This window comes from Sinohyriopsis cumingii, chromosome 17 (genome assembly GCF_028554795.1).
Source record: "Sinohyriopsis cumingii isolate HCF-2022 chromosome 17, ASM2855479v2, whole genome shotgun sequence".
NCBI lineage: Eukaryota > Metazoa > Mollusca > Bivalvia > Unionida > Unionidae > Sinohyriopsis > Sinohyriopsis cumingii.
Window position 1 is genome coordinate 72,109,544 of NC_142977.1, and position 25,473 is coordinate 72,135,016.

The 25,473-nt window shown below is 35.2% G+C and overlaps 2 protein-coding genes across 5 annotated transcripts; one reads left to right on the forward strand and one right to left on the reverse strand.

The window, feature by feature from the left end:
* Positions 1-766: 766 nt before the first annotated feature.
* Positions 767-15,942, reverse strand: LOC149779222 (DBH-like monooxygenase protein 1). Of its 4 annotated transcripts, XM_089939794.1 has the most exons (11): positions 15,537-15,940; positions 13,972-14,118; positions 13,320-13,496; positions 12,208-12,300; positions 10,174-10,359; positions 9,348-9,468; positions 8,441-8,598; positions 7,337-7,522; positions 6,553-6,612; positions 1,563-1,823; positions 767-955 (listed from the first exon to the last, which is right to left on the reverse strand). In XM_089939794.1, exons 1-11 carry the CDS (start codon positions 15,831-15,833, stop codon positions 863-865), a joined length of 1,779 nt encoding a protein of 592 aa, XP_089795920.1. In that variant the 5' UTR covers positions 15,834-15,940; the 3' UTR covers positions 767-862. The 4 variants fall into 4 exon arrangements, with proteins under 4 accessions (XP_089795920.1, XP_089795922.1, XP_089795921.1 ...); XM_089939796.1 differs by lacking the exon at positions 1,563-1,823 and having other exon boundaries at positions 15,537-15,942; XM_089939795.1 differs by lacking the exon at positions 6,553-6,612 and having other exon boundaries at positions 15,537-15,941.
* Positions 15,943-16,596: 654 nt separating this feature from the next.
* LOC149779223 (uncharacterized) lies at positions 16,597-25,113 on the forward strand. The gene is made up of 3 exons (XM_089939805.1): positions 16,597-22,556; positions 23,672-23,821; positions 24,732-25,113. Exons 1-3 carry the CDS (start codon positions 22,509-22,511, stop codon positions 24,993-24,995), a joined length of 462 nt encoding a protein of 153 aa, XP_089795931.1. The 5' UTR covers positions 16,597-22,508; the 3' UTR covers positions 24,996-25,113.
* Positions 25,114-25,473: the final 360 nt, after the last annotated feature.

A 25,473-nucleotide genomic window follows, 5' to 3' on the forward strand; every position in this document is an offset into this window, starting at 1 on the left:
CACTCATCATAGTGTTTTTATTTTTTTAATTCCAATCGCAGGACTGGCTATTGACCTAATTATATATATAATGGAAATTTTTATTATTGCTTTAGATAGTTTCCATGAAAATACTCATTAATTGATGCATAGAACCACCACATGCCCCCGTATGGTCCCTGATAAACATTAATTATCAAAATGGACATTGTGAGAGGAATAAAGCAGGAAGAAATACAAATAATACGCCAGCTTTGAATGATACATGACATGCATACAATAGCTAAAATGAATATATTCGATTGAAACCTATTCTTCACCTTTTTAAATGCATAAATTACTACCTTGACAGGAATTATGATACCATTCTAGGCACAAGCATTCCATACTGCTCGATCAAAAAACTATTTCACAGAGAAAAGTGACAATTTATTTTCAATTCGTCTTTCCTGTTTCACAATGAGTATTCTACGCTATAGTCCCCACATTAGTTGTGCATATAGCATTGTATACAATATTTTACGTTCATGCATAATAGTTTTAACCAATCCAAATTCAAGGGAAAATATTACTACATCATGAGAGTTTCATAAATTAACCAATATGAAGTTTTTGTCTTTGAAAATGAAATTTTGAAGAAAAGATACATGTCTCTGTCTCGAAAACTATTTATAGGGCTGAATGTTCAATGAATTGTATCGAAGTAATGAAGAACATGTACTTTATTCAATGATGTTCTTTTAGGACATCCGATATAACGAAATTAACACGTATAAATAAAAAAACGATTGAAACAGAAGCTTTATTGAAATGTGTATATATACAAAGAATCAGAAAGGAAAAATATGTGTGTATGTTCTTGTGACGGAAAACTCGCAGATCGTCATCGATGAGTCAAAAGAAAAGGGTCTATACAAGTATATGGTGGTTCATATGGCCATCTGATCAGAACCGGTCTGAAGGTGTGAGATATCACCTGAAAAATAAATAAATAATGTGCTAATAATGTTAGTCCTTACATTTGGTCTTTGTAATTATACTACACGAGGAGTCACTACCAATATTTGACATGCATAAAGGTACAAAAGTAAATCCGTGTTTTGTTTATAACAAAAGTAAAGTGAATTTGTCTTTGTAAGCGATGCCGTTTACGCTAAGTTAAAAGTAACTTGAAAAAGTCTTAAAGGCTCATTATTATATCAAAAAAAATTGTCTTAGGGGTTGTGCCGATTTTTTCTGGCACAATCAAGTTCCGTCACAACAAGACAAAAATATATATGCAATACACAAATGTGGTCGTACTAATTTTATCTGCAAACACTCCTTTGGTTGCCTTTCTAACATTTAGAATCAGCCTCGTAATAGAATCGTTATTTTCTCAGAATATCTATCCATACCAACATACTAAAATTATTTGCTAGAGCATATATTAAAAACTCTAGGTAGCCAATTTATTAATATATTTATTTTGATTTCAGTATTCTGGTACGTTTACCGGAAACAATTGGTACCAGAGACATCGCTTAAGTATACAATGCGAGTCACGTATGTATGTATGTATGTATGTATGTATGTACACTTACTCGCTCTGGCAAATCTAACGACGTACAAAGAGATGTCTGGGCTGATATGTTCAATGCTATCCTAAAATTTCTCCTCATTATTAAATCGTTTCTCCAGTTCACCGTGCTGAGGAAATTGAGTGCATATTGTGGGGGTATTGATTGGTTGAGCCTGTTTCTCAGCTGGTCGTACAGCGGCCATGACAGACACGTGTCCAGTGACTTCCGGGGATAGTATATCAATGTCGCGATGCACATCTCGGTGTTCCGTCTGTAGCCGCCCTTGTAAAGACAACGGACATAACTGGGGTAGGCTAATAAATCAGAGTATTGGAGATAAAAACGCGTTTCTAAAGTCTCAAAATGATGATTGGTCTAACATGTTGAAACTAAGCATAATGCTGTCAAATGTTAAAAGTATTCGGATTCAGGACTAAGTAGCTTTCTAACAGGAAGAAGAGCGATTGATAATGCCGTTCCAAAGATGAGAGATCATGCTGTAAATGGTTAAGTTTCTCTTTATGAGCACACACGTTCTTGTCTATTTATGTGCAAGTACATCCACACATACATCATATGCTTCGATGATTGTTCATTAGTTACAGGCTAAGGAGTGGAGACAATATTTTATAATAAGAATTTGATCCTGGCAAAAAGTTAATTAATCTTTTTTTTTCTTCAAATAGTGTATCATTTTATAGGTTCATTTTAATGGAAGCTCTCAAAACTGAATTCCATGAACCGGTTTTTATAGATTAACGTAAGCAAATTATATTTTACAAATACTTCGATCGGGGACAGATATTATAAATACATTTTAGACTTGACTATTATTTTCCACCATCAACATTTAGCAGTCTCTGCTAATGGCATGCCTTGAACGTAAGCAATCTTAAGTGAAACAAAGACAGCTTATAGCAGAGGCGTAGCTATGATATTTTGCGCCCGGGGACGAACTATAAAATTGGCGCCCCAGCCCCCTCCCGGTTTAATCACATTTTTGAATATTACCCTTGTTTACTTATTATAATGTAACGTTGTAAGCCTCATTTTGGCGCCCCTGTACCTTAGCGCTTGGGGACATATGTACCCCCCCTGCCCCCCCCCCCCCCCCAGCTACGCCTCTGGCTTATAGGCACCCGAAATTCCGATTTCTAAAGCAGATATTGCTGCAAAATGAAGCTTCCTAAAGCAACCGCTCTCGGCCAAATTATATATTCATACTAGGTTACAGCAAAATGAAATGTTGCACTGTGGTAGTATATTTTATTGAAATTCATGTACTTGCAAGATTGTTTTCCTCTGACATGAAACGCAGTACGTTCAGTTCATTCTGAAGTGAAACTCAGCACATTATTAACGTGGTACTCAGTACATTATGACGTGATATTCAGTACATTCTGACGTGATACTCAGACATTACACTACCATGATACTCTGTACATTATGACGTGATACTCAGACATTACACTACCATGATACTCTGTACATTATGATATGATATTCAGTACATTCTGACGTGATACTCAGACATTACACTACCATGATACTCTGTACATTATGACGTGATACTCAGACATTACACTACCATGATACTCTGTACATTATGACGTGATACTCAGACATTACACTACCATGATACTCTGTACATTATGACGTGATACTCAGACATTACACTACCATGATACTCTGTACATTATGATATGATATTCAGTACATTCTGACGTGATACTCAGACATTGCACTACCATGATACTCAGTACATTATGACGTGATATTCAGTACATTCTGACGTGATACTCAGACATTACACTACCATGATACTCAGTACATTATGACGTGATATTTAGTACATTCTGACGTGATACTCAGACATTACACTACCATGATACTCAGTGCATTATGACGTGATATTCAGTACATTCTGACGTGATACTCAGACATTGCACTACCATGATACTCAGTACATTATGACGTGATATTCAGTACATTCTTACGTGATGCTCAGACATTGCACTACCATGATACTCTGTACATTATGACGTGATATTCAGTACATTCTTACGTGATGCTCAGACATTGCACTACCATGATACTCAGTACATTATGACGTGATATTCAGTACATTCTTACGTGATGCTCAGACATTGCACTACCATGATACTCTGTACATTATGACGTGATATTCAGTACATTCTGACGTTGTACTCATTACATTCTGACGTGGTACTCAGTTCATTCTGACGTGTTATCCAGTGCATTATATTTATAGGTTACTGCATTTGTATGGGAAAATATGAACGAGTTTTGGGATGGAATACTGCACGACCTTGGGAGTAAAGTATATCCTTCCGACAAAACGAGTTCATATTTTCCCATACAAATACAGTAACCTTTTTATTATATGCTCATATTTTTAATTCTACCTAAGGCTTAATTATATAAACAAAATACACTACAATAAACAACGTAAATGAATGTATGCCGTATTCCAAACTAAATACACAAGAGCATATTCATCATTACACAAATCAACATTATTACTGCGCACATAACTCCGCCCATATAAATTTGAACTTAGTCGCGCGCTCGACATAACTTTGGAAAGAATATGGTGTGTCTAGTTGAAATTGAAATTTTGAGTCATATTCAGAATGAATATGTATTGCAACAACTTTTCCATTTGATCTGAAATGAATAGATTTTGGTATTTTTCTCGATTCTAGGAAATTTCGTGATTATGCACTGGATTTGTATCTGACAATTCCACATGAAATACGTCAGATTGAAGAAGCTAGGGAGAAGCGTGTTGACATCTGAAAATGTGTTTCTGTTTCTGTCATTGAATGTTTGAAATCATAATGTGGGAAAAATATGAAGTCTTTCAATTGCATTTATGAAAAAGACGCTATGGAATTTAATACTTATTTCATTTTGAGTGCAGTAAGGAGGATGCACTTGCACTTATCATCGAAATTACAGCACAATTTCGAAATGTGTAATCCAGATTGAAAGCCTATGACATGGCTCAGGTAATTCGGATTTGCATAATTAAGGAAATACATTTTGAGGAAATTCAGGATGTAAAACTAAGTATATTTTATATTTTATTTTGGCATTCTTATCACCAGCTAAAGAAGAGAGTATATGACTTGTCACTTGTATGTTATTTGTAAGGATCTTATCTTGCGTCTGTTATATACTGTAGCTAGCTTAAATCCGTAACATTGTATCAACGCGGAATGTGCCGAAGCAGCTGGTATGTGGCAGTCCACAAAACATCTGTTTTAGTTTATTCAGAAACAAATTTAAACAACCACAACGTTAAGAGCCTCTTACGCGAGTGTACATGAGTTGTGTACAAATCAAAAGTGCTGGCGTCTGCGTCCTTTGTTTATTTACAATAGAAAGTAGTTCATTTATGCACGTGAATGATATAAGTGTATTGTCGCGCGGATTCAATATCGGGTAATACTGCACGATTCTGACAATGTAATGTTAACGGGGAAATATTTGAGCATATAATAATTATAGGTTACTGCATTGTATGCGATAACATGAACGAGTTTCTTAGATGGAAATACTGCACGAACTTGGGAATGCAGTATATCCATTCGACAAAACGTGTTCATATTTTCCCATACAAATGCAGTAACCTTTTTATTATATGCTCATGTTTTTATTCTACCTAAGGCTTAATTATATAAGCAAAAATACACTGCAAGAAACAAATTAACTGCATGTATGTCGTATTCCAAACTAAATACACATGCGCAGATTCGTCATTAAACAACAACAACAACATTATTAATGCGCACATAACTGCGCCCAAATATATTAGAACTTAGTCGCGCGCTAGGCATAACTATCAAAAAACATGACCTTTTAGTTCAACTTAAAAGTAAAAATTGGAGTCATATTGTGAATGAACGCGCATTGCAACAACTTTTTCATTTCATCTGGAATGAATAGTGTTTGATATTTTTGTCGATTCTACGAAATTTCGTGATTATGGACTGGATTTATATGTGTCAATTCTACAGGAGGTACATCGGATTTCAGCAGCGTCTTGACAAATGCAAGTGTTTTCTGTTCTGCCATTGAATGTTTGAAATCATAACGTGGGGAAAATATGAAGTCTTTCAATTGCAATTATCAATATAATGATTATTTCATTTTGAATGCAGTAAGGATGACGTGATTGCACTTGGAATACAGTCGAAATTACAGTACAATTTCGAAATGTTTAATCAAGCTTACGAACCCATGACATGGCTCATGTAATTCGGATTTGCAAAACTAAGAATGTACATTTTGTGGAAATTCAGTATGAAAAACTGTAAGTATATTTTTTTCCATTCTTATTACCAGCTTAAGTAGACAGTTTATGCCTTGTCACTTGCATGTTTCTTTAGGACCTTGTCTGGCCTCTCTCGCTACCCTAAATCCGAAACATTGAATCTAAAAGATTAACGCGGAATGTGGAAAAGCAGCTGGTATGTGGCAGTCTACGAAACACCTGCTTTAGTTCATTCAGAAACACATTTAATCAGCCAAAACGTAAATCATCTACTACGAGAATGTACATGATTTGTTTACAAAGTAGTTCCTAATGCAATATGAAGTTGCACGTGAGTTCAATATCGTAAAATATTGGACGATTCTGACAATGTAAAGTTAACGGAGACAAACATGATCATACAATAAGACGTGATATTCAAAACATTATTGACATGAAACTCTGTACGTTATTGACCGGATGCTCAGTTCATTCTGACGTGATACTTATACATTGTTGACAAAATACTCAGTATATTCTGACGTGTACTCAGACATGCAGACGTGATATTCAGTAAACTGGTGCCTTAGACACTCTGTGCCAGACAAACGTACAATTGCAATATGATATTAAATATATAGAGGATGGATTACTAATAGCCTTAATATGACTGATGGATATATATTATAATAACATATATTCAGGCAATCAATATCATTAATATTAGCTTACCATTATCACAACATTATCAGCGGTTGTATTGTAGGTGCATTCGACTCTGATACTATCACCCTACAAAGAATTGTTTAAAAAATGTCCAGTGTAGAACTCTGTATTTTATATGGATTAAACATTTATGATTAATAAAGCACCGTTTATTTATCTTTGAAACAGACGAAACAAAATCAATGTCAATATGTAAACAACACATGGCACATGTCAGGTCATAATATCATAGATATACTAATGGTTAACCGGCCTTCAATAAATTTAAAGTAGCCACAATATAAAATATTTTATTTACACCTGGTTTACCTTTAGGTTAATTAAGAATCATAAGCTACTAATGATTTAACCTTCCTTAAATCCAGTATTGTGGCTTTATTAATATTGATAGTATATTCATTTTTCTGGATTTTTTTTTTGTATATGCTGCAAAACCACGAATTCTAAGACATAAAGAACAATAATTCTTTCAAAGAAATCTTCCATAATCTTGAAGTTAATGTCACTTTGGCAAAGCCACCCTTTCTTCTTCTTCACGGCACATTTTTTAAGAACGACTAAAGAAATATGCAATTATACGGGTTGAGATTGAGATTTTACATTTCAATTATTGCCAAGAATATTTTTGTGAGGAAAGCTCTGCTAATGTAGTGTGACGGTAACATTGTGATTTGTAATATTCCGTATTAGAAGATGGTTTCATTTTTTTTTTAAATCTCAATTTGAGAAACATAGAGGAAGCATCAATCATATACTTTCCACACCCCGCCAATAATTCCGTCTTACTCACCTTCTGCAGCGTAAATTCTCGAGTAAGCAGCCGTGTATATTGATGACGAAAAGAATACTTTTTGTCGTAAGCCAACCAGGGTAACTCCATGCCATTCCGAATGACTTTGACCTTCACAGATGTTCCTCTTTCGTGGGCATGAATAAATACAGCTGCGATTTTCATCGTTCCATTTGATCCAAGACCCTGTTATAAAATCGATAAACATTTTATCATTCCTTAAACCATAGCTAAAATCTAGAAGTTTCCCTATGCTAAAATGATATATGTCAGACGTCTTTGAAGTCTTTGGGAAACGAGATAATGGAAGATGCATATAATAAAACATGGCACCAAAACAAACAAAAAAAAAAATCCGCTTTGGACTCATAAATCTTAGGCGATTCAAAACATATAATTATACAACCTGTTGATTTGGCTTCACGCTTCACGATGTGTAGCTGTTTGGGGAACTATTTATTAGTCAAAAGTCGCCAATCTGAGACCATTAAAGCAATTGATGTAAAATTAGTAATATGGTGTTACTACGATCATTCTGTGAGAAAAGACTACATTGGACTGTCAATATCGTAATAAACAATGTGATCGATCTTTGAATATAAATCCATTCAAGTCAATAAACCAAACTTCAGTTGTAAACTCTGATGGTAAGATGTAACAAATATCTTGATAACTGAACCTTCAACCGCTGATACATGTTTTTCATAATTAACCAAAACGTAATTCATATGGACTGAAGACATGCCTGTTCCAGAAAGCAGTACATATATATGACGTCGTGCAATGTAGGACAGCATGCACGTGACGGACACATGAGCTGTTCGTTAGGGTTTGCAGACAGTTAACAGTGATTTCAGTGATACAGTAGTACACGTTTTGCTTTATACTTTAGAACATAGCGACCCAATAAGGTCATTAAGTACTGAAGCGAGTGAGTAAAGTGTCTTTCCAAAGGATACACCATGGTATCTGACCCAGGCTGGTCTGATGGTTGGATTTAAATCAGCACTCCAACCTTTGAGCCACCGCCGCTACCACGTGCTGCTGTAGTAAACTTTAATTCTTCCCGTTTCGGTTATTTAACATTTGATTGGTGTTACTCACCCAATCAATACATCTGCTTGGGCATTCCGCGCTTGTGAAGAAATTCGGCTCTCCAGGGGGTATAAGATGGTTCGGGGACGGCATATGACCAACGTGTAATGTTCCTGCGTCATACTGACGTAACTTCCGGGTTAGTGTTATCCGTATTCCGGAGCTGTCTAGGAGACATTGGATACATTTTTTTTAAATAACTGAGTATAAATGAACAATGAAGCGATAAAAGTACAGAAATAATGCACTTTCGTTATAATCCCCAAGCATAAGACCAACATATTTCATTCTTTTCTGATTAATGCATTTTTAAAACAACTTTGAAGACTTTAACTAGCTAAGAGTACTCGAATAACATGTACGGAAAAAATATCAAAGCTATAACTGTTTTCGGTTTTTGCATAACAAAACAATTATGAATAATATACTTATAATCAAGATCAATTTCAAACTATTTAATATCAAGCCAGAGGAGAAAATCATTTGAAGACGGTGATATATTGGTGGATTCTCAGAATAAATTAGTCATCTGGAAATAAAAAGACACTAGCAACAGGTAGTTGAGCAAAAAGTCTTTACTATTCGATGAAATTATTGATGGTGTGGGCAATACGAAGGAAGATGAAACCGTAGGTTACCAGATACAAAGATTTTAGTCTGATCATGCTGGATTAGTATAATCTCCCCCATTAATGCAAGCTTAATGTGGAATATAACCTTACGGGATAATATGTATGTCAGATACGAGGCTTGCCGACTTATGTATATAAGCCTTACCTACCTAGAGGCAGGATTTCCTATCCGTTATACATACATATTGAATATTCTCCCGCACAATATGCATCATTTATGGGGAAGACATTACAAAGCATGAAAGGTAAAATTCACCATAGCCAGGATATAAAATATTGTGTACCGTCAAGGTCATCCGTAGGATGTCCATTGGTGTGATTGTGATAATGAGACATGAGTATAAATAATTCTGGATCGTTTGGTCCTCCAAATGACACCCCCATGTGCTCCGGATAAAAAAACGGCTGGAAGGAAAAAAAACTGTATTTCCCCCTTCTCTCTCTCTTTCTCTCTCTCTCTCTCTCTCTCTCTCTCTCTCTCTCTCTCTCCACACACACATAGATACACATAAACATTATATAAAAATATATCACTAAACTATCACTTTCACGCACATACACGTAAATTGGATATTAATTATGGTTTACAGTTTTTGTCAAATGACGTTAATCTTTTTTTCCTCTAATTCATTCATGATATAGATATTATACTCAGTTTTGCATACTACGGGAACAAATGTGGACATATCCTGAAATACAATATCATTTACAATTCAGATGAAATCATATAGCTTTAAATTTTTTAAGCAAACATTATTTTTTCCAGTTTAGGTTTCTAAATCGGATGACTAGATTAATTGGTGAGTACGACATCTCTACTAATTTGTCTAAGAAGGAATTGTAAAATATCTCAAATAAAAATTTCATCCTTTCTGACAAAATATAACCGCCTGTTTCTTTGGGATCGATTACTAAAGTCTTTCTAATGTGATTGACTAAAGACCAGACATCCTTAAAAGAAAACCGTTCTGGTCTGTAGACGTAACGTTTAATTTCATCAGAAACAGCTGTTTCTTTTTATACATACGATGTAAAGAAGGTTCATTTGACTCAAGCCGCTCTCTAAACTAATAAGCATTGCAACATTTTAGTATTCTTAATTTTCAATACCTCCATTCCTATCCCCCAAGAAAATATTACGTAACCGCAGTAACGAAGAAGGAAATTCAGCTGTTCTGCGCACTCGAAGGTTTCGCCGTGGAATCGATTGGGCTCCAGACCATCCGGTAACTTACATCCAAGGAGAAACTGGTGATGAATGATTCTCTCGTGTTTAGAATCGAAAACCGCATCGAACTGAAAATAGGTACGAGACTAATTGTGTGACTCCGAGATACTAACGTTGAGTAGGGCTGGAGAAGATATAAACAAAACCAAGAGAAACAGAAGACTATACAGCAAAAACGATACATTATACTAAAAATCTAACCAATTCCACGTGACTTCAGATCTAACAAATCCAACGTGACTTCGAATCTAACCAAATACATGTGATTTTTAACCTAATCAATCGCATGCGGCCCTCTTTGCAGAAGCTTAGACGTAGAGATTCCGCATTTTAAATTATAAAGTATATCAATGATAAATGTGTACAAATATCTTCCTTGATCGCATAAATATCATTGATTAACGTGTACAAAACGTTACCGGGATCGCATCAGTATCAGTGATAAATATATACAAGTATTCAACTCGATTGAATCATATAACGTATCAGTGATACATATAAACACCTTGATCGCATGAGTGTCAGTGATGAATGTATGTAAATGTGCACCTTGATCGCATGAGTGTTTGCGATAAATGTATGTAAATATGCACCTTGATCGCATGGGTATCAGCGACAAATGTATGTAAATATGCACCTTGATCGCATGGGTATCAGCGATAAATGTACGTAAATATGCACCTTGATCGCATGAGTATCAGCGATGAATGTATGTAAATATGCACCTTGATGGCATGGGTATCAGTATAAATGTATACAATTAGTAATTGTACTCGCATGGGTACCAGCGATAGATGTATGCAAATTTGCACCTTGATCGCATGGGTATCAGTGATGAATGTATAAAATTAGTAACTGTGATTGTATGTGTACCAGCGATAAATGTATGTAAATATGCACCTTGATCATATGAATATCAGCGATAAAGGTATGTAAATATGCACCTTGATCGCATGGGTATCAGCGATAAATGTATGAAAATATGCACCTTGATCGCAAGGGTGTCAGCGATAAATGTATGTAAATATGCAACTCGATTCCATGAGTATCAGCGATAAATGTATGTAAATATGCACCTTGATCGCTTGAGTATCAGCGATGAATGTATGTCAATATGCGCCTTGATCGCATGAGTATGAGCGATAAATGTATGTAAATATGCACCTTGATCGCATGAGTATCAGCGATAAATGTATGTAAATATGCACCTTGATCGCATGAGTATCAGCGGTAAATGTATGTAAATATGCACCTTGATGGCATGGGTATCAGTGATAAATGTATACAATTAGTAATTGTACTCGCATGGGTACCAGCGATAGATGTATGTAAATTTGCACCTTGATCGTATGAATATCAGCGATAAATGTATGTAAATATGCACCTTAATCGCATGGGTATCAGTGAGAAATGTATAAAAATAGTAATTGTGATCGCATGGGTATCAGCGACAAAATATATGTAAATATTCACCTTGATCGTATGAGTATCAGCGATAAATGTATGTAAATATGCACCTTGATCGTATGAGTATCAGTGATGAATGTATGTAAATATGCACCTTAATTGCATGAGTATCTGCGATAAATGTATGTAAATATGCACCTTGATCGCATGGGTATCTGCGATAAATGTATGTAAATATGCACCTTGATCGCATGAGTATCTGCGAGAAATGTATATAAATATGCACCTTGATCGCAGGGGTATCAGCGATAAATGCATGTAAATATGCAACTCGATCGCATGGGTATCAGCGCTAAATGTATGTAAATATGCACCTAGATCGCATGGGTATCAGTGATAAATGTGTAAAAGTAGTAATTGTGATCGCATGAGTGTCAGTGATAAATTTGTACCCATTATGCACCTAGATCGCATGAGTGTCAGTGATAAATTTTGTACACAATATTGACCTTGATCGCGTGGTATTTTCCTCCAAACTGATCTTTGGGGACATAGAAGGCGGTGCATCCGTAAGTCGTGGCACCTGTAGAAGCAAATTCAAACTGAAAAGGAAAATAAATATTACAAAGAAGTTGAGAAAAGTGTACATATTATGTCGATATGAAACTCTGTCGAAACCATCCAATTGCTTTTAATGTACTGTGGGTACTACGAAACTGTAAGTTTTCCAATACAATGTAAGCTTGATAAATAATGAATTAAGACGAAAACACAGTCAGGTCGAAGAGCGCACACCAAGCGAATTCTTCCTGGGATGATTGATGTCTGAAAAAAGTGAGGAGGTCGGATAAACAATTTGCCTGGCAATTGTTTCCTACAAAATCTCTAGAGCATCTTAAAGTTTCTTAACTCTAACCCTACATATCTGAAGCAAAGACTTAAAATTGGTTATAATAATGAAATGAACATCGAACAATGATTTGCCTCGTAAATAGTTTAAAGCGCTTTAAATCAAGTTCATAATTTGCTTAGAATGATTTCATTTTGCTTTATATGCCTACCCATCCCTCCACATTTCTACGACTTATCCTTTTTTTGCAACACTAGTTTATATTTAGGATGTTTCACAAACACTGTCAGTAGTATGCATTTGTTTCTTCAAAATACCTGTAAATCATTACTCAGTGAGTTGAATAAAGAAATTAGACGTTAGTTTATTGAATCGATGTTATCTCTATTTTCTATATCTCAGAGATATACTATGTTTGGAGTTTGGACCACTACAATGAAAATTCCCCTGAATCAAGTATCTTGTTAAATGGAGCATCAGAGAAAGGAATAATTATATCAACCGCTGCTTGATAAAAATAACAATAAAACAAATTATTCTTGAGATATCTAATATTTTAAATATTAGCTCTATCAATAATAAGGGAATTAAGATTCTTGCTATTATTATCTCAATCATAAAAATCCTTTACATGTAAAATCCATTTATAAAGAATTATACCAGCGCCTACAAATTTATAAATACAATAGTTATACAGTCTCTTATAGATGTAGAGCTTGAGCTGAGAGAGAGAGAGAGAGAGAGAGAGAGAGAGAGAGAGAGAGATGTTACATTATTGTGTACGAAGTCTATGGTAGTAGTGTCGTCTGCTAATATCTCTGGAGACAGGCTAGAGCCCAAAAGTACCAACTGTTTGGACCCCATCTCAGGGAATGGAAACTCAATCGGTTTGAAAAAATCGTCGACGTCACTCATACTGTAAGCGTACAAGAGGTTGACCGTTCCTTCCTGAGTTAATTCATACAGGCTTTTGTCAATATCTTGTGATAATGGATAATGTTTCTATTATTATTATTATTATTTGTTTGTATTTATCCATTTTTACATCTTCGTCTCTGGCTTATTAAATGTGCGCATATATATATATATATATATATATATATATATATATATATATATATATATATATATATATATATATATATATATATATATATACAAACGTTGTCTATATGTAATCATCAATTAATAACACTACTACTGCTACTAATTATTATTATTATTATTATTATTATTATTATTATTATTATCAACATTAGCATCAGAATTTTAAATAACTATCCTAACAGAAATTCCCTCAACATAGTTTAAAAATACAAAATATAACTAATTTCATTTAAAGAGTATTATTCATGTTAGAAGACTTCTCCATTCTTCTGCAGGATTATACTAATTTTAGAAAAAACTTTCATGCATACAGTACCATGATTACTTCGTCATCAGTATCACACGTATCCAGCTTTCTTTGCATTCTAAGAGTGGTTCCTTTTCTGTTTTCAAAACCACTGATAAGCATCCAATTCTGGGATTCATCCACGATGAGTGTGCCATCTTCATTAATGTGATAGTCCTACAGCACGATGTATATAATTCAAGAAAATATTTCAGTTGTTTAGCATTATTTAAATCGGACCACATCTACATAAATCAAAGAGGCATTTACATAATGCATTCTTATCTGCAAGTGCGCTTTAGCTGTAAATGTTTAACTGCTAAAGGTACAATATTATGCAGCATCTGTTAGGGAAGCAAATGACGGGATGATAAAATAATGATATAGCAAGGGAGGTGGGTGTAGAGGAGAAGCCAAATGCACAGATAAAATTAAGATAATATCGCATCAGAGACTCTGGATATAAAAAGTCATGACATAAGGGAGATAATTGTTAAAGTGTGTGTGTGTGTGTGTGTGTGTGTGTGTGTGTGTGTGTGTGAATTAAATGTTCCAGGGGGTTCATACCAAAATTTCTACCAATGTCTTCTCGTGACTGGCACATATATATGGAATCGATTAATGGTGTCACATACAATAAAAATAATAAATATAAAACACATTCGGTAGAAACAATGAACAGACAAAATATGACTATAGTTCAATTTAATTTCTAATTTTGTTGTCAACATTAATAGCTGGTCTCAAATGCTAATGCGTTCGTCAAGAAAAGTTGTTTAAATAACACATTTTACCAGAAAGCGGTCTCGAAAGTTCATAAGCTCTAAAAGTTGTCACGATAGCTGAATTACTCGAAAGTGTACTGCATCTTTAACATGGAAGAGAAATAATTCGAATGATGATGGATCGGTTGAGTATAATATGAATGGCAAAATAAAGATCTTTATTGTATCTAGTGAGAATAAACGCAGACAGATGTTTTACCTAAATCAAAAGGGCTGATAAAGACAGAACAACAGAATGCAAACCACAAAGTTAAATGAAAGCATACGGGTCTTCGTCGGGCACATTTAACTTAATGAATGACACTACACAATTAGAGTAAACAATTTGTGCTTTTCACATACATAAGACGTCATCATGCAGTTTATTTAACTCAGATATAAACTTCATTACAAGCCGGTTATGTATTAAGTACATGAAGTTTGTTTATCGTCCACATTCTCGATTTAAATGACTTAATTCATGACCGTGTGAGCTAAAACTTAACTTTAGCTGAAACTGTTTTTGTTTAGTGTTATTTATATTTAAGATTTTTGATTATTTGGACTTTGAATAGTTGTAATATGTATCATTTATTTTCTAGATATGTTCATCAAGAAGTAAAAGGAGTGAAGTTTCGCATATCGCACGTCTAAAAATTACATATCTATTGTCTGGTAATCATTGATACGCGTATACATATTCTTTATAAAAAAATCATATTTCGAGACTGAAATTATTTCACAATAAGGTTATCCGATTATTATATTACTGATTTAGATGGAGCATTTAGAAAGGTAGTACTTTTTATTAACAAAATGCATTAGACATACCGCTAGATAGACGAGACCGTCTTGTACCCATCCTAGAGCAATGTCTGCTGGAAACATGGAAGCATTTTCCCGATCTCGTACTATCCCGAGGCCAACGATACCAAGAGTTGGCATGGAAACCTCAAACATAATGTCTGTTTCCGTATATTGCCAGCGGAGAAGTACATGATTGGTATCCTCTAAAGGTCTTATAAATGGCAGTTTAGTGAATTTTCCAAGTTCTTGGCACTTGATGAAAAAAATGTTTGGAAGCATCACAGCATAGAGTAGACTACATAGACAGATTAATGTCTCCATTTTTCAACGGGATTTCTAAAGTAAATTAAACCGACTTAAAACATTTTTTGCGTTGATTGCGACTATACGTCACATTCATGCACACATTTCAGTTTATTCTACGACAAAACAATTTGATATTTTGATTTCCGTAATTGTGGCAGCAAGAGATTTACATTTTGACATCAGTCATACGTTAATGGAATTCAGATGTGCACGAGTCGTCAATCACTGTCTTCTCACAGTGATTGACGACACCTTGTTTAACCTCTAAGCTCACGATTGTAAACCCTTATAAATGCATAGAATGATATTTGAATTAACATGCATACCATTTTGATATTTTGACTCGGCTTTTACATCCCATGTAACATGATGATTAAAATCAAAAGGTATTTCATTTTAAATGGATACTTACGTTAACTATCTTGTAGAAACTCGCTCATTTGTCAGTTAAAAACTGATCTGTTTATAATTGCAACCTTGGAACTTTCAATATATCTCGATCAAATCGAATGTTTTTGCTTCTATAGGTGTGTCTATAGTACCCATAAAATTAATGCACAAATAAGCTCATCTATTGTCTAAATCTGCAGAAGATACATTATTTTGTTTCTTATTGATTTGTCGATAGGGTCACGGTTTTAAATCGTTTAACACACACAAATTGTTCATAGACAATTTGGTAAAGAGTGGAACCTATCTATAAATCTGTATCGCTGTTTTCGATGAGTTTCCAAACTCTGATGTTGGTAGATGTAACAGATTTCTCGTCAGACTAGGAATCCATTTATTTAGACATAAAGTTTCAATACAGTTTAGGGCGGTGAATTGATCTATACATGCACATCATATACAAATTGTAATACCAGTAAATACACATTGATTACAATGCAGCTAACAAATGAAGGAAATGAATGCCTCAAACGACGAATGTATTATATAAGAAAGATCTATGTTGTTTCCAGTTCGTATTCATCATCGTCTTTGAAGTAGCTAAATTGATAACTACCGAGTCCATTTAATCTTGAAATAAACATCTGACAGCTTCTAACTGATTGATAACAGCGATTAGTTCTATAATTAAAGAACGCATCCTTGCGTATAGATTTATAATGCACCCGATTTCTTTTCGCAAATGGATGGACTGAACGTTTCTTGGTAAAGAATTTATTGGCCTATAAATTCAACATGAAAAAGTCAGGATTTCTAATGAGGATTAATGTAAACATGGGAGCATAATCCGCCCAAGCAAAGATTCAAGCGGATATGTAATCACACTGCTGTAACATAAACAATGCATATCTAAACAAAATGATTTATTTGGGGTGTGTCCAACTATGGTTCATTTTACTTCACCTAAAGTGTCACAAAGGTATTGCAAATTTGATACATACGTGACGGAGATAATGTTTACCAGATATAATAATTGTATTCCTTCCCTCTAAACACCATATCGTATATCACCAAATATTTACATAAAAGTTAATCAGTATATTTATGCATATTACCAGAGTCATCTTTTACACACATGCTGCAATATATTGACCGATATTTAATTTTATTGAGGAGCAGGGGGTGTGAATTGTGATGTGTGTGCTCAAAGAATTAACAATTTTTTTTACAATAAAAGCTATCTGAGACCTGAATACCTTTTATGAATAAAATATGATTAAGCTGCGGTGAAAACTACCTTTATCCTTTTTGAAATCTTTACATGGTGGAACTTTTTAATTCTATAAAGTGCAATAAAATCATTTCGAATATACACTAGATACTACTGAAATATTTATCTTGGAATAAATCAACACGTTTACATTTATATTGATTGTTTAAGCACAGGAACTTCAATTTTATTGCAGATTTTTAGTACGCATTGTCAGAATTACGGAACCATTCATCGCCTCGTTTGAGTGGCTTTTGATGGGGACACGATAAAGAATAATTAATTAAAGGTCGTTCGTTTAATTTCCCATGGCTTTAAATACTATATTTCAAATAATATATGGGATATAATAAGTTCTTTTATTGATAAATGAGATAAAAACCTTTTTACAAGTTAATTGGGGTATATTAAAATAGTATTGGACAATTCAATAACGTATTATCCTTCACCACTATTATCATCTGATCTTCCGACACCTTTAAACTGATCAGTCAATAGCTAGCATGACTGATAAAGACCTATTCTGACTATCAATAATGTAGTTTGAAAATATCACCCTATTACATATTCTGTAGATGGAAATTCCGATTTTATTTATATAGATCACAAATAACATTCCCTCTAAGCGAATGGTAGATGTGCGCGCTATGCGCGCTGCATTGTGCAAGCATTACGGTTACTTGAGTATCAATGTTGGATTGAATATTTGGTAATTTTGATCTGCTGCGCGGAGAACAAATCAGCTGCGCGGAGATGCCTGAGCAAATGCGCGGCCGCGCGCGCACGCAGCTTAGCGGGAACGTTGATCACAAAGAAGTTAGAGATAATTCCGTGAACCCGACTGCAGCATTGTAACAACAGGCTCACATGTTCTAAATTCGATGTTGTGAGCTTGAAACGTGCAAACATAAAGTAAGTTGTTGTTTTCAATGGTTGCTTATGTTATATTTCTCTACGGCTATACTGAGAAACGTGACATCAAGCATAACTACACCTAGTGAAAAACAAATTCTCGACCGTTAAATTTGACGTAAGGTGCCTTATACAATAATAAATTAAGTATAACTTTCATCGCTGTTTCCGATCACTGATTCGGTTCAGATTGCAACAGAGATACTGGGTAACCCAGCAGCAATTACGGTTGCACTTTTTACAAACCATTCTCTCAAGTTTTTCCTTTAGCATATGGGATCGTATAATACGAAACACCAAACATAAAGCACATTGTCCTTTTTAATCACCGCCTTAAGTTTTATATTCGTCACAAGGCGTCGTGCTCCTTTAGACAACAGTCATAATGTACAGTGTTGTTGGCTATTCCTGGGAATAATAACATTTTGGGCCAGTAGGGAAATTTAAGATTTTGGATATCAATGATGAAGAGGCGGACTTAATTACAGACAGTAACTTATATTTGCAATATGAAACTCACACTTTATCCATCAACCACATATTTTGTTTAATTACCACAGGGTCCAACATCGTTTAAACTTGGTCTTCAAGTTAAATCCCAGTGAACTACATTCCGGTAGGAATCCGCTAATGATAAAAATTGCCATACACTCTCATAAAGTCCCCAACATTTTAATTCCTGCTGGGCCGCATATCGGTCCAAACATACTGATGTTAAATTAATAATAATAATAATAATAATAATAATGAGGACTTTGTATAGCGCCTAATCTTTATAAACTCTAAGCGCTTTAAGACATTAGACAACACCTATAAGATAAAAAACATATAATAATATTATTACGAAAACAAACACCATGAACTTAGAAAAAAAAAACATTAAAAAATAAAAAACATGCTGAGAATATTTCAGGTAGGAAACATTATTAGATCTTTAAGTTTGTTCTTGTTGTCGAAACAGGTGAGTTTGGAGAGCCCTCTTGAATGTGATCACTGTGTCTTTGTGTCTAAGTTCAGTGGGCAATTCAAGGGTATGCAAAAGAGCGCTGTCCATATGACTTTGTTTCATAGTGGGAATAATGAGTATACGATTATCAGAAGAGGAGCGTTAGTATCTTGTTGGTGTGTACACATGGGTGAGATCGGATAGGTATGTTGGACTAGAGTCCGACAGTGAAATGTAGCACAGAGAACAAATTTTGTGTTTGATTCTGGATCGAATAGATAGCCAATGTAGGGTACAGAGCAGCAGGGAGGTGTGCTCTGATCGTGGTATTCTAAGTATGATCCGAGCAGCTGTGTTTTGAACTTTTTGAAGTTTATGGAGTAGATATTGAGATGAACCAGACATAATTGAGTTACAATAGTCCAGTCTTGAAAGTACTAATGAACACACACGTGTTTTAGTGGCATCAACTGAAAGATATTTGCCAGCTGAGCTGATGCGTCTCAGCTCAAGATATGCAGCCTTGCATATGTTCATGACATGTTGGTGCAATGTGAGAGTACTGTCCAGAGTAACACCTAGGTTGCGTACTGATTGTGTGAATTTAATGTTGGTGTTGCTGCTATTTATTGTTTGAGGTAAAGGATGTGAATGAGAAAGTCTTTGTGTTGTGATCAGAATGGCCTCAGTTTTATCATCATTCTTCTGTAAATTCCCATACAAATACGTATACTGGACTAGTAATGTTAAATTCCTAGGTGGCCATATTGACCCTTCCACTGTGAATTCCCATACATTCCCAATGAGGCCCAACTAGGTAAAACTCCAATACATCCTATTGTTGGCACATAATGCGAAATTCTCATAAAGCCAAAGTGTGACACAGCAATCTTAATTAAAATGCATTGCTACACTGACCATCTATATTACTATTAGGAATTATGTGGTTTTTAGTAAACCAAATTATATGGAAACATTCATAAACCTAGTTTGTCTATGCATATGTATCATCATCATTTACCTAAATAGTTCAACATTTATGGTACTTCTCATTGCAAATATATCTATCTATCTACACACACGCACGTACACATCACACACACACACACACACACACACATATATGTGTGTGTGTGTGTGTGTGTGTGTGTGTAAAATATATATAGGATGAAACAAGATAGCCGCTATCGCTTAACCGACTTGATGCAGCTGTTCCGTTTTTTGTGCCGTTTTCATGATATTCGTACTTTTTGCCTGTTTTCGTCTACGTTTTTGTGCTCATTATGTACTGGCTGTTCAGTTCGTATGCGTTTCTTCATATCCTTGTTTTGGACACGAGAACAATTAGACTTTTTCTCAGCTGTCTTGCTCCACTGCTACAACTTCCATTTGAACAAACCGCCATCACGTGATACTCGCCAGTCAACCGGTTTATGCTATGATGAACCCTCATTAATGGCTTTAAATGACCACTCATTGGCTCTCCACACTACATTGTGCTCTAGACTAAACGAACTGGGACTACATTCATCATTACCTGAATGTAAACAGAAGAGAAAAAATAAGCTTTGTTTCAAATCTGGCCGGCGTAGAACAGGAAGAGAAGAATTCCAGTTACTCCCTTATGCACTTTCCGGCTTGATAATTTAAAATTTCGACCGTTATTTTAAATAACCTAATTCAAATCCCTATTAATTCGTCAACCTTCGTGTCAACTATCCAAGAGATACCTCTGCGTATTGCATTATTCAATGCCCAATCAGTACAACTACCGGAAAAGCGCACATAAATAGTTAATTTTATCAACGACCTAAATACTGACGTCTTTTTCCTGACAGAAACATGGCTAAAACATCAGGCGATGAGCCCAAGGGTGTGGATCTAACACTCAGTGGTTACTCCATCAAGTCGTTCCCCAGTAACTCTCGTGGAGGTGGAATTGCTGTCATCACAAAGAACTCCATGATCAAACGTATTAACCACACCACAACATTCAATTTCGACCACACATCGTTTGAACTAGTCCAAAACAACCTCACACTGGAGCAAAGTTCAACATTTTTTCTGCCTATACCACCCTCCTCCTAGAAAAGAAAACAAGCTGACTGAATCTCTCTTTTTGGAGCAGTTTCTGAATCTCCTGGAGTATGGATATTCGATAGATGGTAACCTGATTATTCTTGGAGATTTCAACTTTCTTTTTGACTGTCCCGGAAACCCAAACACATCAAAACTCATAGGTTCCATTAATGTTTTCAACCTCAAACAGTCAATTAACCAACCCACCCGTAAATATTGTCACATTTTAGACTGGATTCTTCATAGACCTGATGATAACATTCTACGGTCCTCCCTGGTATCCCATGAACTTGCATAAGATCAACTCTGCATTTTATGCCATATTGACGTATCAGTCCCCAACCATCCACCTTTATCTGCTACTAAGAGAAACCTCCATATGATAAATAGAACCAAACTAATGCATGACATCCAAACCTAACAACTTGCTTATCTCCTACAGTAGAACAACTCGATAACTGCCTGCGTTCATTGCTCGACACACATGCCCCAGCTATCAAGTGCAGAGTATCAATTCAAAAGTGTTCTCCATGGTATAGCAGTGTTAGGGACCAGCTTCGCACTGCTAAAAGAGACCGCCGTAAAACTGAAAGGTCTTTGCGTTCCACGAGACTCACTATTCATAAGCAAATCTATGAAGCCGCTAAAAGGAATGTCACAAATATAGTCCATGCAGCGAATTCAGCTCACTACACTACTAAGATCATGGAAAGTTCCATCTGCAAAGAGCTCTTCGAGATTACCAACAAGCTTATGTCAAGGAACAGATCGACACCACTTCCAACTACCTTCTCTCCAGTCGACCTTACTGACATGTTTGCAAATTTCTTCCGTGACAAAGTACAAACCATTCACCCGATACGTCCATTGTTACAGCCTACAAGCCTGGAATTGTTGATATTGTTAAGGCCTTCAAACCGCAACAACGTATATGTTCGTACGATGCAGTATACGTTATGTAGCTACCAAGCCTTAACAATGTTGTTGGAATATTTTCTCTGTTGCGCATGTGCGCAATTTCTAAAACTAAAACATCCGGTTGCGGAAGCTGTGCGTAATTAAGTAGTTGAAAGCAGAACGTTGAGAATTTGAAATGGAAAATATGTCGACTGAGACCCATATGACAGCTCATACTATGCTGGTATATTTATCCTAATATTTCCTTAACACACTTGTCACAATATATGAAATTGATTTTTCGCTGACATGTTTAAACCTTGAATAATTCACCACTATCTCACACGGCAAACATCATAGCGATATGACTCAAATTGTTAAAGCAACGTTAAAAATGCCATTCAAACCAATACATACTGCTTGGTCCTAAATTAAAATAATACCCCTCTGATATGAAATACATCTACCATGGTGGTCATCTTGAAAATTGTACAGGTACTCTTAGTGGGTGCATGGTAATAGGTCAGTCCTACATGTAAGACATAGCACACTTTGATTTTGTTTAGGTGCTAGAAACTTGAAAACGGGCCCGTTTCTTTTGTGAGAATTTGAATTTATTAGAGAAAGGGCATCATAGTAAGTAAAGTACGACTAAAACATTATAACTTTACTTTGTAGAAAAGCGTCGTTATTTTAGTTGTCAGTTGTGTGAAATATTCCAGAAAATTTTACTTTCATAACGATGTTAGTCGACATCAAAACACACTACACAGCGCGTTAGTTAAAACATAATTATCAGCGTCAGGTATTACGGGTAGGACTAGGTAATAGGTCACATGTCATTTACTAAAAGATTTATAATTTTCTGTTTAGTTGGTCCTTATAACTTTTACATCTAATATTTACACGTTATTCATTTTGAAAATCGTTCTATTGCAATGGATGTATATGTAGATATGGTGTTTTAACCAAAGATGACCCAAAATTAAAATGGTGCTGATTTGATGAAAATCTGATCACCACTGGTCCTGTATTTTCAGTTGACAGTTCTATCTACATCATGTTTCCCCTCAAGACTTTTTATTATGCTTGGTTTTTCCTAAATGAAAATGGTACCAATATAGTATCCAATATTGCTACAATTGCAGCTGTTTTGTCAAATTAGTTGATATGTGATTTTCACTGAAAGACTTCTTATCATGTCCTGTTGATTCGGAATGAAATATACCTCTCAGACATTAGACATCTGCTAGGACAGACATCTTCAGAATCATTTAGCTACTTCCCCTGAATTGGTAGTCCTATTTATATGGTATCAAAACAATGTAATAACTCATAATTTGTTATCATCTGCTGCAGTCAGCATCCAAAAAGCTGCGCCACATCTTTACAGATGAACAACTGCATGCATTGGAAACAGAATGGAATGCAGGATTGACGAGTGTAAAGGATGGCAGAAGAATCGAGAACCTGGCCAACTCTCAGAACCTTACAATGCAACAAGTCAGGGTTAGTTGTTTTAAAGAATTTCCTCTTTCTTGCAAAGTTTTGATATCCAGCAGCTTAATGAATTGCATTTCTTAATAATTTAAAAGCAATACAGTTGGTTATATTAATCAATTACTGTCGTAAGTCAGAGTTGCAGGATATTTCCAGTGTTTGCTTCTCAATTTTCAAATGAAAGTAAAACTTCTCAAAAGTACATTTCTTTTCAATTAATTAAAATCTTTGGCTTTAACATTTCTTTAGGTTTCTTGATCTCTATTTCACCTTAGAAATGAATGTTCTCAGTTGTTTTCATATTCAGTTTTTTTTGGGGGGGTGCAGAAGTAAATGTATTCAATAGTTTGTAAATCATTTAAATACATCCGTTCTTTGAAATTATGATTTTATTGCATCTTTAAATATATTTTAGTCTGCCTAAAAACCATATGCTAGGCACATGCTTTGCAATTTGGTTTTTGGAGGTTGGTACAAAATGGATTGCCCATTGTCAAGGATCGTAGGGGGCCCCGAATGGCCGAGTGGTCTAAAGCGCTCTCATTATGAATCACTGCCATCTCACCTCAGTTTGCGTGGGTTCGAGTCTCGGATTCAACAAATGTGGGTATGTGAGAAGCTTGCCAGTAGCTTCTTGTGGGTCGGTGGTTGTTTCCGGGGTTTTCCAGGGTTCTTCCTCCACCATTAATACTTGACGCCATGTATAGCCTATCATGTGCTGAAAAATGGCATTAAACCCCACAACAACAGCAACAACAAAAAAATCAATGATCATTATTCTCAAGGACAGATTATACAGGAAACAAACATGATGAAATAGAGTGCAGCAGGTCAGTGGAAGCTCGCATTATCTAGGATGAATTTAATAATGTTGATGACACAATGAATAGCATACAGTCTGGTTATTTATTATTTTCAGGACTGGATTGGAAATCAGCGGCAAAAACAGAAACACAGCATTCAGCAGCCTGCTGTCTCAAGCTCTGCTTCCAAGCCAGAACCAATACAGTTGAAAGGGCCTAGTGCATACAATATATTTTGCAAGGGAAAATCACTTGGTAGGCTAAATATGTTATTGGTCACAAACTTTTTTATTGCTCTGTGCAGTTTTGATAAAGCCAGTCCTGTACCACACTATTTCCAAAAATGGAAGAAAAAGGAAATTTATTTTCATTCCCTTTGAAAGTGTTGCTTCGTTTTTAACAGATTCTAACAAAAGAATGTTTAGGTCTTTGTCCTACTCTGTATAAGACCATGTTATATCTGAATTCATATAATAGCGGAGTGTGCTATAGCGGGGTAAAACTGTATATATTGACTTATGCTGACATCATTTGCTTAATTATTCTGCATAAACTTAGATTTTCTCTGATATCTTACCATGTGCCCACTTGGTAATTTTACACTGAATAATCCTGTCTGTCCGTCAGTTTGCCCATATGCAGATCATTTATTTACTTCTTGTAAACTTAATAGTACACTGGTGCTGAGATAGTGATCATCTTTAGGTGATGTTTCATTAAGATGTGTGTGTGTGTGTGTGTTACATCTTTTGACACCTCAGCACAATAGTGGCTATGCAGTGGCAACTAAAGGTACATTTAACATGATCTAACAGTGAATTTGCACATAAGTTTAGGAAGACAAACCATTCATAATAT

Coding starts and splice junctions, on each gene's coding strand:
- LOC149779222 (XM_089939794.1), bottom strand. CDS start 15,833: ATGGAGACATTAATCTGTCTATGTAGTCTACTCTATGCTGTGATGCTT. Junction 8,599..9,347: donor TCCTACGGATGACCTTGACG/GTACACAATATT, acceptor AATGTCTCCTAG/ACAGCTCCGGAATACGGATA. Junction 956..1,562: donor CGTTAGATTTGCCAGAGCGA/GTAAGTGTACAT, acceptor TTTATTTTTCAG/GTGATATCTCACACCTTCAG.
- LOC149779223 (XM_089939805.1), top strand. CDS start 22,509: ATGGAAAATATGTCGACTGAGACCCATATGACAGCTCATACTATGCTG. Junction 22,557..23,671: donor TGACAGCTCATACTATGCTG/GTATATTTATCC, acceptor CATCTGCTGCAG/TCAGCATCCAAAAAGCTGCG. Junction 23,822..24,731: donor TTACAATGCAACAAGTCAGG/GTTAGTTGTTTT, acceptor TATTATTTTCAG/GACTGGATTGGAAATCAGCG.